The following is a 12,589-nucleotide window of genomic DNA, read 5'->3' as shown; positions in this document are numbered from 1 at the left end:
ACCATCTTGATAATATTCCTCCAGTTCACTGGTCCGTTCTGATCGGCGCAATCCAGAAACCCCAGGCTGGAGTGATGGACCGGATCCAGTGCTTTCAACTGGGGATTCGCATCGATAGCTTGCGGGGCTAACCTGGCTTGTTCACTCGCTGGTTGTGGAACGAGGGATTCACTTGGCCGTCTCCTGATCTGGTCCAGGTGTCGGCGGCATACAGCATCATCCTCGAGTGCTGAAGTTAATTGTCCGTCCTTTTTGACCACAACTTCTCTTTTCATCCAGGGTTCCGGCGAACACAAACCGGATCTCCCACCTCAGAGTTCCGATGTACCGTGTTTCAATCGGACCGCACGCCCATTGTCTTTTGTCTCTCTTACTCGGTCTTCCGGATCTGTCGGAATAAATCTAATCGGGAATATAACCTGCGGTCCATAAATCTCTGTGTGGTGGGTTGTGAGATTATCCGGCACCGGAAAACAAAAGCCGGTAGATTCTGTGGAGTATGTCCCCATTCAACTTTTGTGTCCCTGTTTGACAATCCGAACAGCTCATTCAGCCGTACCGTTTGAAGATGGGTGACAAAGGGGCGAATGTTGCGGTCGAACACTGCCTTGTAAAAATAGTTGGAATCCCTTACTTGTAAACGCGGGACAATTATCACAGTATCGGTGATACCATGCGTACAAAATAGTGTGCGTAAAGTGTTTATCATTGTCTCGCGGGTCGAAGTTTTAACCGCTTTGGCCTCAATCTATTTAAAATGCGCATCGGTGACGACCAATGATTTGTGACCGTCCAATGAACCCGCGTAGTCAATGTGTAAACGTCTCCAGGGGCTGGTTGGGCAATGCCATGGGACGGGAGCGTTTACAGGTCGAGACTGCCGGCAGGGGTCGCATGGACGAACAACGTGCTCGATGCCTTCATCAATTTTTGGCCACCAAACTGAATTCCTGGCTCGAGCTTCCATACCTTTTTTATGGAGTAGAAAATTTGCCATTTCAGCTTGCTTTCCTAGTCTTCATGGTCTCCTTTATCTATACAAAATACACTAGTGTCCGAGAATCCATTTTACCTTCTTGAGAATGTTCGGCAAATAATATTCGGGTTGTGTATTTATGGAATGGTGACCTACATCAACAGTGAATTTCAACACCTCTTTTTGGCATCAGATTTGATGAGTGTCCTACTGTCAACACTCGAGGAAAGTGGACGTTAGTCACCATTGACCAGAACGTAGCTTGGTCAAACACATCATGATCAATAAGAAGAGATCAGATGCTGTGGGACGTTTTGGTTTGGATGGAGACCGAGATCGGCAAACTCTGGTCAAGTGTCCTTTCTTTTGGCAAGTAAAACGCAATGAGTCTCGGTGTCAACAGTTAGGAGGCGTCTGGTGAAGTTCAGCGCAACGGTAACATCGGAAAACCCGGAGTATAATTCTTTTGATTCTTAGCTGGGGACACTTTGTTAGCGTCAGTACAATCTGTGGCAGTTGTAGATGATGGAGACGTCACCGCTCTTTGTACTTGGCACTCTTGCGACAAAACTGCATTTTTATCTGCCGCTTGCATGCCATTTGCGATATCAAAAGCTGACTGAAGTGAGAACTCTGATTCTGCCGGTAAGCGACGCTGAATGCGAACATCACGCCGACGACTGAGCGATCTCGTATCATAACTTCTCGAACAGCAACGTAAACACAAAGTTCAGTCAGTTTTCTTAATTCAGCATCAAACGTTGCTGTTGGTTCGTTTTCTAACTGAAAACGAGAGCTGAATCTAACGCGCTGCACAATATCCAATGGTTTAGGATTGTAATGAGATCAAATCTCAGAAGATGCTCTTAAGATTTCAAAGAGAGCAAATCAGGATCATTCAAACTTCGGACGATGTTGTATGTTTCCGGACCGCATAAACTGAGCAAGATAGTAACCTTTTGATTGGGCTCGGTGATGTTTGCCGCGAATAACGAGCCAAACATTTCAATGTAAACCTTCCCATGGTCTGTGAATCATAATATTCCTGAACTTGTCCAATGATGGTCATTGTTCAAATGTGAACACAGATTCCAAGAGAGCGAGTGTCACAGATCCCATCCCCGTCACCACTGTTTGACGTAAGAACTGTAATCGTGTCCAGTGCAGCCAACCTGGTCTGCTTGACTCGTAATCACGCAGAAAAAAAAACATGTTCACACGCACAGAGTTAGTAGGTCAAACGCGAATCGATAGATGGAGAAGTCGGCGACATCGACAGATCCCGTGATGTCACATGACAGACTAATAACGCCCACACAGTGGATAGGACACTCCACTCTCACCTCTATCTCTTCCTCCCTTTTAACCCCATTCTCCCTCCGTCTCCCCATCCCTCTTCCTCTACCGCTGTCTCAGCATTCTCTCCCACCCTTCTCACCCTTCTCTCTCACCTTCCATCTCGCCACATCTACTGTATCTCTCGATCTCTCGCTACCCCCCGCTCTGCCTCTCGGTCTATCCCTCTCTCTACTCTACCGGCCGAGTTCCTCCCAACATCTCCTTCTCCAACCTTTCCCCGCTCCCCTCTCTCTCTCACCGTGAGTGTGGTCACGGTGACTTTGCTGGTAAGCTGTTTCGTGTCGCTGATGGTGTCCCGGGTTCTTGCAAATGGGGATTTCAGTAACCCCTCCAGTTTCCAGCGTCGCAGTCCCGTTGGAAATGAACGGAAAGAGATCTCATTGAGAGTGCAAATGGCGAGAGTGGGTGGGAAGGGATGGAGTCTACGGGAGTGCGGATGATGGTAGTGAATGAGAAGGGGTGCGATCCCATTGGGAGTTCAAGTTCGGACAATCCTTCCGCTCCCCTCTCATTCTCCCTGTGATGACAGGTTGCAGCTGGTCACCACACCGTGGGAGAAGAGATTTCCCTTGAATTTCACAGAATCATAGAAATCTACAGCACGTTACAGGCCCTTCGGCCCGCAGTGTTGTGCCGACCATGTAACCTACTCCAGAAACTGCCATGAATTACCCTCCCGCATCGCCCTCTATTTTTCTAGACGCCATGTACTATCTAACATCTATGTAATATCTAAGAGTTTCTGAAAAGACCCTATTGTATCCGCCTCTACCACTGTCGCTGGCAGTGCATTCAACACACACACCACTTAGCTCTGACATCTGCTCTGTACCTTGTTTCAAACAAGTTAAAACGTTGCCCCCTCGTGTTCAGCCGGTTCGGCGGGAGGAGCGAGTGCAGCGTTCCGCGCGTGCGCAGCCCTTCGGAGAAAAATGATATCGTATCCGTGAAAAAGAGGCCGTGGACAATTCTGATTTGATGGAGAGGGGCGTGAAAGTACAGAGGAACACCTGGAGACATTTCTGAAACGCCGGTTCGCTGCTGTCGTTACTGCGCGATCGTGAATCTTCCGGAGGGAAGGCCTCAAAATCCCCGGCTTTGCCTGCTGTTGGCGACCGAGATTGAGGTCGAATCGCTCGGATAGAGATGATACTCGGTACTCGGTGTCGGAGAGCTAATCGGAGGTTCGAAGTTTTCGGACGACTCGGAGTGGGACAGTGGTCGGGCATGGCAGTGAGAGTTTTTCTTCCTTCTCCCGTCTGCGTGAGATGTGGGACAATTGAGAGACTTTAAACTTTTTACTGTGCTCATGGACTTTTCTTCATCAAGTTATGGTATTGTTGCACTGTTGTAACTATATGTTACAATTATGTGATTTTGTTAGATTTTTCAGTCTTGTGTTTTGTGATGTCAGACCGGAGGAAATATTGTATCATTTCTTAATGCATGCATTACTAAATGGCAATAAAAGAGGACTGCGTGTCTTCATAATCTAAATCTAAAGCGCTAGGAACAAGCCTGTGGCTATTCACACGACCAATGTCTCTCATCATCCTACACATCTGCATGAATTTCCTGCATGATTTTCTCCAGGCTGAATAAAACGATGTGTATTTGAAGTTCTTCAGTGCTGTGAAATAATTTAGCTAAACTCCTTCTTCGCTGCTCTTTTCAACGTTTTCGGTCATTTTCACTAATGTCAAAGGACTCCAGACAGAGATGTGGTCTAGAGTTTATGAGGAGAAGGAGGAATCTGACCAGCAGGATGTGTCTACAAATGAAAGATCAGAAACATTTGGAAACTGATTGACTGAAAAAAAGTGGTTAATTTCTGCAAAATACTGGAGGAAATCAACAGATCAGGCTGCAAATGTGGAGAGGAATAAATAAACAACATTTATGCTGAGCCCCTTTAGCATGTCTAGACTGTGTACTCCTCTGCTTAGTTGCTGTCTGAACTGCAGAGTTCCTCCAGCATTTTGTATGTCTGTGTCTCTGTACTGTATTTCCAGCAACTGCAGAATCTCTTGTGTTTTATATCTACACTTGTAAGAGGATTGTACTTTGGCATTAGATACACGTTGATATTGAGTATATTGTTTATGGGAACCGCTTTCTGCGTTAAAACAGCTGCTGAATTTTCTATGCACACAAAAAAAACTGAGCTACGGACATGGAACTGGTGCTTCCAGAAACTTTTAATGGCACCGTGATTACCCATAAATCCTTGCGTTACAAATTTCGCCGTTGCCTAAGCACCGATCAAATGCGCAGGCGTCAACTTTGTGAAGTTTCCGAATATCACGCATGCGCGTAGTACACAGGGCCTTAGAAGAGCGGCGGGAGTAAGAGCGAGTCTCCGGGGGTAAGAGAGAAGGGAGAGAGGGGGCAGGGGAGCGGGGAGAAGGGGGAAGGGGGAAGGGAGAAGGGGGAAGGGGGAAGGGGGGGTTGGGGATGTTCAAAACCGACTTTGGGACTATTACTGTGACTCCGGACACCGTGAGCCGCAATCCCGGGACAGTCCTGCTCTCTTCCCTCTCTCTCAGCCCCACCATCCGTACACGGGCCCCGGGGAGCTTCCGGCTGATGAGGGAATGGGAACCGATGGATCTCTCAGACAGAGCTGAGCTCCAGCTGTCTAAATGCAAGGATTGGGAACTCGGAGAAAGGGAACAAAATCTTTTCCATCAGCTGTTGTGAAAATCACCTTTGATCTGCCTCCAATCACAACCAAGAGAAAATCTGCAGAGAGGGCACAGTTTTAAGGTGCTTGGAAGTAGGTACGAAGGAGATGTCAGGGGTGTTGTCTTCTTTATACGTACCGTGGGTTACTGATAACAAACCATATTCTGGCAAAATTGAACTTTTATTTAACAGCAACAAAACCACGTTTTACACTGCCCTGCTTCTCGATCATTCTTCATTTCTGCTTATGCTCAGAACTCTGTCCAGTCACGTCCTGACACGTGATATCACCTCAAGGGGTGAGTTTTTTTTTACACAGAGTGGTGAGTGCGTGGAATGGGCTGCCAGCGACTGTGATGAAGCCGGATACAATAGGGTCTTTTAAGAGGCTCCTGGATAGGTACATGGCGCCTAGAAAAATAGAGGGCTACGGGGAACTCTAGGAAATTTCTAAAGTAAGTACTGTTCGGCACAGCATTGTGGGCCGAAGGGCCTGTATTGTGCTGAATTGTATTGTGTTGTATAAATGGGGAAGTCACTTACCCATGACCTCTGGTTGTCGTCCCACCCAACATCAGTGTACACTTCCAACAAATCCTCAAAGCAATGTATAATTTCCTTGTTTATGTTTAGAGCCTATATTATTTGTGTAAAATGATGAGGGGCATTGTTTGTGTGGATAGCCAGAGGCTTTTCCCAGGGCTGAAATGGCTAACAAGAGGGGCGTAGCTTTAATCTGCTTGGAACTAGGTACCGAGGGGATGTCAGGGGTAAGTTTTTTTACACAGAGAGTGATGGGTGTGTGGAATGCACTGCCAGCAGTGGCGGTAAAGGCAGATACAATAGGGTCTTTTAACAGCCTCCTAGATAGGTACATGGAGCTCAGTAAAATAGAGGTCTATGTGCTAGGGAAATTCCAGGCAGTTTCTAGAGTAAGTTACATGGTTGGCACAACATTGTGGGCTGAATGGCCTGGAATATGTGTAGATTTCTATGTTCTATGTTGAAAAGCGAAATAACTTTGGCTATCCTACAATCCTCTCATAACTCCCCCGTCACTAAAGATGATATAATTATCTCCGCAAGGGCCCGGACAATTTCTGCACTTGCCTCCCGTAGGGTCCGAGGGAGCACCTTGTCATGCCCTGGAGATTTATCCACCCTAGTCTGCCTCAGGATAGCAAACATCTCCTCTTCTTCAATCTGTACAGGGTCCACGGTTTTAGTGTCACTTTTCCACACTCTCATTGACACTCTGTCCATCTCCTGAGTAAATAGAGATGAAAAAAATATTTAAGATCTCCCCCATCTGCTTTGGTTCCACACATGGATTGCCATTCAACTTTGTGCCTTGCAGTCCTTTTGTTCTTAAGCTATCTCCAGAATCCCTGAGGATTGTCCTTTATCTCTTCTGTGAGGGGAATCTCATGCTTTCCGTTAGCCATCCTGATTTATTTCTTACATGTTCTCTTGCATTTCTTATACTCCATAAGAACCTGCCTGCCTATCCCTGTTGTGCAACTCCATTTTGTGCTTCACCAGGGTCTCAATATCTCTTGAAAACCAAGGTTCCCTGCAGTTTCTATCTTTACCTTTTATTCTGACAAGCACATACCCACTTTGTACTTTCAAAATGTTTGGTTTGAAGGCCTCAATTCACCAAGCACCTTTGCCATAAAGCAGCCCATCCCAGTCCACAGCTGCCAGATCCTAGTGTCATAATTCCAGTGTTGTTCTGTACCCTGAACACATCCGCCTTTCCTATGCTGCTCCTTGTATTGAAATATACAGGGCTCAGCATATTCACTGCACCATGCTCAATGTTTTTAATTCCTGACTTTGTCTGAGGTCTGAACAACAACTATCTCCACAAACTCTCCACTCTCTGTTCTGTTGTTCAGGCTCCCATTCCCCCTGCAACTTTAGTTTAACCCGCCCCCACCACCACCCCACACCATGCAGCTCCATCACCCCTTTGGCTTTCATCTCCGAGATCAATAAAAAGGAGGTGCATTCCAGGTACAGGCAGGTAGGAGCAAATGGGGTACTTGTGAGATACAGGAAATTCAAGTGAACACTTATGAAAGAAATAAAAGAAAGCATAAGGTTGCCTCAGCAGACAAGGTGAAGGAGAATGCTCAGGGATTCTGCAAGTATGTTAAGAATGAAAAGATTGCAAGGGAAAAAAATTAATCCTCTGCAAGATCAGAACAGTAATCCGTATGAGGAGACAAAATAGATGTGGGAGATTTTTTTCTGCATCTGTATTTACACAGGAGATGGACACAGAGTCTATAGAAGTGAGGCAAAGCACCATCAACTTCATGGACCCTGTACAGATTACAGAGGTGGAGGTGTTTGCTGTCTTAAGGCAAATTAGCGTGGATCAATCCCCAGGGCCTGACAAGTTGTTCCCTGGGACTCTGCGGCAGACAAGTGCAGAAATTGTCGGGGCCCAAGCACAGATAGTTAAGTAACCCTTAGTGACAGGTGAAGTACTGGAGGATTGGAGGACAGACAATGTTGTTCCGCTGTTCAAGAAAGGCTCTAAAGTAAACTAAGAGATTGTACATTGGTGAGCTTGACATCAGTTGTGGGAAAGGTATTGGAACGTGTGTGCAGGAACTAGATATATACTGTAAGTACTCGGATAGATGTGGACTGATTAAGGATAGGCAGCATGGCTTTGTGCATGGTAGGTCATGTCTAACAATCTTACAGAGCCTCTCGAGGAAATTATCAGGAAAGTGGATGTTGTCTACGTGGACTTTTGCAAAGCACTTGACAAAGTCTCATATGGGAGATTGGTCAAGAAGGTTTAGTCACTCAGAATTCAAGATGAGACAGTAATTTGGGTGAGTCACTGTATTTGGGAGAAGCCAGTGTGTGGTAGCAGACGGTTGCCTCTCTGACCGGAGGCCTGTGACTAGTGGTGTGCCACAGGGATTAGTGCTGTATCTGTTATTGTTTGCCATCTATATCAATAATCTGGATGATAGTGTGGTTAACTGGATCAGCAAATTTGTGGCTGACGCCAAGATTGGTCGTGTAGTGAACAGCGAGGAAGCGTATCAAGGTTTGCAGTGTGATCTGGACCAACTGGGAAAATGGTTTGAGAAATGGAAAATGTAATTTAATGCAGACAAGTGTGAGGTGTTGTACTTTGGTATGATCTACCAAGGGAGGTCCTTCACCGTGACTGGTCGGGCACAGTGGAGTGTTGTAGAAGAAAGGGACCTGGAAGTACAAGTCCTTAATTCACTGAAAGTGGTGTCACAGTTAGATAGGGACGGAAAGCAAGATTTCAGCCCTTTGGCCTTCATGAACCAAAGTACTGAAAATGATAGATATTTTATACTTCATACTTTATTGTTGCCAAACAATTTGTACGAGAACGTACAATCATCACAGCGATATTTGATTCTGCACTTCACACTCCCTGGATTACAAATATTAAATATTAAAATATTAAAAGTAGTTAAAATTAGTCAATATTAAAAATTTAAATTATAAATCATAAATAGAAAATAGAAAAATGGGAAGTAAGGTAGTGGAAAAAAACCGAGAGGCAGGTCCGGATATTTGGAGGGTACGGCCCTGATCCGGGTCAGGATCCGTTCAGCAGTCTTATCACAGTTGGAAAGAAGCTGTTCCCAAATCTGGCCGTACCAGTCTTCAAGTTCCTGAACCTTCTCCCGGAGGGAAGAGGGACGAAAAGTGTGTTTGCTGGGTGGGTTGTGTCCTTGATTATCCTGGCAGCACTGCTCCGACAGCGTGCGGTGTAATGTAAGTCCACGGACGGAAGATTGGTTTGTGTGATGTGCTGCGCCGTGTTCACGATCTTCTGCAGCTTCTTTCGGTCTTATGGATGTTATGTTGACTTGTAGAAGATATTGGTGAGGCCTAATTTGGAGTCTTGTTTGCAGTTGTGGTCACCTACCTACAGGAAAGATGTAAAAGAGGTTGAAAGAGTTCTGCAAAAATTCACAAGGATGTTGCCAGGTCTGGAGGACTTGGGTTATAAGGAATGATTGAACAGATCAGGACTTTATTCCTTGGAATGTGGAAGATTGAGCAAAGATTTAATTGTGATAGACGGGCATAGATGGGGTAAATGCAAGCTGGCTTTCTCCACTGAGATGGTGTGGGACTACAACCAGAGGCCATGGGTTAAGGGTGAAAAGTGAAACGTTAAGGGGAACATGAGGGGTAACTTCTTCACACAGATGGTCATCTGGGTGTGGAATGAGCAGCCAGAACAAGTGGTGCATGCGAGCTCAATTTCAACATTTAAGAGGTTTCTATAGGTACCTGGATGGTAGGGGTATGGGAGTGGGTGGTTTAAATAGTTCAGCACAAACCAGATGGCCCAAAGGGCCTGTTTCTGTGTTGTAATTTTCTGTGACTGTGACAAGAACCTGAAATAATACAAAAATTCACTTTAAGTCCTTTTAACAGCTGTGCAGACCAACCATTCATCTCAGCAGGAATTTTTTTATATGGCGTTAAAACTGTGGCACTTCAAGTTAATAATACATAAAAGAAAATCCTCGCTACACGTCAAGAAAGACTATTTGCGTGAGACTGTTTCAGCTACTGTGGGGCCAGGCACCCATGCTGCTCAGCAGGAACAGGGAATAATACCAATGGAGAGAGTCAAACTGAGCCAGGTCACAGATTGGAGATGGCAGAAATGCCCCATTCTTATAGAGACAGGAAGAGCATCTGAGAATTTGATGGTCATTCCAGATACCAGCACTGTGCCCAGTTAGAAGATGATTTCTCTCTCCAACTTGGGTTGAACCTCACTGTAATAGTGTGATGCGAGAATACACTTTGACAACTCAAGTGATCTGATCTGAAATATTGTCCGACACCCGTTGATTCATTTTGTAAATCTTTTTACAGGTTAAAAATGACAAGGAATCTGTCTACGGGAATCTCGAACACAACACACCAGTTTTGCTGTATCTGTCCAGATATTTGAGAAGTGGAGCAAGGGATTCACTCGATCATCCTTCCTGCTCAGACTGTGGGGAGGGATTCACTCAGTCATTTCAACTGAAGATATATCAGCAAGTTCACACTGGACAAGGTCATTCATTTGTTCTGTGGGTGAGAAGGCAATTCAGTTGGTCATCCCACCTGTAGACACACCAGTCAGTTCACCCTGGGCAGAAATTTGGTCATCTGCTGAATTTGTGGGGAAGGATTCACTCGGTCATCTGACCTAATGGCTCACCAGCGAGATCACACCGGGGAGCGGCCGTTCACCTGCTCAGACTGTGGGAAGGGATTCATTAACTCATCTGACCTACTGAGACACCAGTCAGTTCACACTGGGGAGCGGCTGTTCACCTGCTTGGACTGTGGGAAGAGATTCACTTGCTCATCCCACCTGAAGGTTCATCAGCGAGTTCACACTGGGGAGAGGCCGTTCACCTGCTCAGTCTGTGGGAAGGGATTCACTTGCTCATCCCTACTGAAGGTGCATCAGCGAGTTCACACTGGGGAGAGGCCGTTCACCTGCTCAGTCTGTGGGAAGGGATTCACTTCGTCATGTGTTCTGCACAGACACCAGCGAGTTCACATTGGGGAGAGGCCGTTCACCTGCTCAGTGTGTGGGAAGGGATTCTTTCGATCATTCGATCTACAAGCACACTGGTCTTTTCACACTGGGGAGAGGCCGTTCATCTGCTCCGACTGCGGGAAGGCATTCACTTGCTCATCCCACCTGAAGGTTCATCAGCGAGTTCACACTGGGGAGAGGCCGTTCACCTGCTCAGACTGTGGGAAGGGATTCACTTCGTCATCCCAACTGAAGGTACATCAGCGAGTTCACACTGGGGAGAGGCCGTTCACCTGCTCAGACTGTGGGGAGGGATTCACTGTGTCATCTCAACTGAAGGTACATCAGCGAGTTCACACTGGGGAGAGGCCGTTCACCTGCTCAGACTGTGGGAAGGGATTCACTTCGTCACTTGTCCTACAGAGACATCAGCGAGTTCACACTGGGGAGAGGCCGTTCACCTGCTCAGACTGCGGGAAGAGATTCCGTTGCTCATCTCAACTGAAGGTACATCAGCGAGTTCACACTGGAGAGAGGCCATTCACCTGCTCAGACTGTGGGAAGGGATTCACTTCGTCATGTGTCCTACTCAGACACCAGCGAGTTCACACTGGGGAGAGGCCGTTCACCTGCTCAGTGTGTGGGAAGGGATTCATTCGATCATCTCACCTGCAATCACACTGCTCTATTCACACTGGGGACAGGCCGTTCACCTGCTCTGACTGCGGGAAGGCATTCACTTGCTCATCCCACCTGAAGGTTCATCAGCGAGTTCACACTGGAGAGTGGCCCTTCTCCTGCTCAGACTGTGGGAAGGGATTCACTTGGTCATCCCAAGTGAAGGTACATCAGCGGGTTCACACTGGGGAGAGGCCGTTCACCTGCTCAGTGTGTGGGAAGGGATTCACTCGGTCATCGAACCTACAGAAACACCAGCGAGCTCACACTGGGTAGAGACTGATCACCTGCTCAGACTTCGGTAAGAGATTCTCTCAACCATCTCCACTGAATGTGCATCATTGAGTTCACACTGGGTAGAGGCCGATCACATGCTCAAACTTCGGTAAGAGATTCTCTCAGCCATCTCTGCCGAATGTGCATCATTGAGTTCACACCAGGGAGAGGTCGTTCACCTGCTGTGAATGTGGGAAGCGATTCACTCAGTATTCTAACCTTATGTAATTCTCACTTTGGCTAGCAGCTTAATATAGGGGGTGATAGCCCCCCAGCCCGGCCAAACTTAAGAAATCTTGTTTGGGTGGAAGCTGCTTGATGTGTCCCCTGTTACATATCAGTACCCCGAAATAATAAATGGTACATAATATGCGATTAAACGATTAGGCTTTATAGTTCTTTCTTTGACTATAGGGCTAGTAAAGAAAAAATAAAGAAGAAAAAGGGCCCACTCTCTCCATTCATGTCTTCTCATCTCTCCCCGGTAAAACACCGCAAAAATTCCTCTTCCTGACGAACAAAAAAGAACATTTCTGTCATTAGATAGCCCTGCATTCAAAAACCCTGTTGTCTCTAGTCGTAACCTAAACATTGCTGTTACAGAGAGAACATTACCTCAGCAGTGAAACATTGCACAGAGGCCGTTACATTAGCTGTGAAACCTTACAGCATGTTATTTGTGACACACTGCCGGGTTCACACTGGGGAGAAAGTTTCAATAAGCTGCATGCTCGATATTTGTCCGTCACCGTTGCTGAATGCAATTTCGAGAGTGACTGTCAGTGCTGAACTCTGCAATTATTACTGCTGCTCACCACACCCAGTTCTGCACCCTGGTCACTGGGCATGGGAGGAGTTTCTTCTGCTGCACATTCACCTTTAATGGGACTGGAGTTTAACGTGGACTGGAGTGGAGAGCGGCCAGTAAAGGAGTGGAGCTTTGAGGCTTTGGCTCAAGAGATTTTGGCAGTTGGGTTGTGCAATCAAGTCAATCAAGATTTGAACAGCTCAGACCCAGCAGAAAGCAGCTGATTGGGCAATTGAAA

General features: G+C 46.5%; 1 protein-coding gene across 1 annotated transcript in view; it reads left to right on the top strand.

The window, feature by feature from the left end:
* The first annotated feature begins 4,984 nt into the window (after positions 1–4,984).
* LOC140208213 (uncharacterized) overlaps positions 4,985–12,589 on the top strand; it is a 106,601-nt gene continuing 98,996 nt past the window's right edge. Inside the window, exons 1-2 of the mRNA XM_072276722.1 lie at positions 4,985–5,115; positions 9,929–11,461. Of these exons, the coding sequence (XP_072132823.1) occupies positions 10,254–11,461 (1,208 nt within the window). The 5' untranslated portion in view covers positions 4,985–5,115; positions 9,929–10,253. The remainder of the gene's footprint in view (positions 5,116–9,928; positions 11,462–12,589) is intronic.

This window comes from Mobula birostris, chromosome 13 (genome assembly GCF_030028105.1).
Source record: "Mobula birostris isolate sMobBir1 chromosome 13, sMobBir1.hap1, whole genome shotgun sequence".
NCBI classification, from domain to species: Eukaryota; Metazoa; Chordata; class Chondrichthyes; order Myliobatiformes; family Myliobatidae; genus Mobula; species Mobula birostris.
This window is presented reverse-complemented; position numbering and strand designations above follow the sequence as displayed.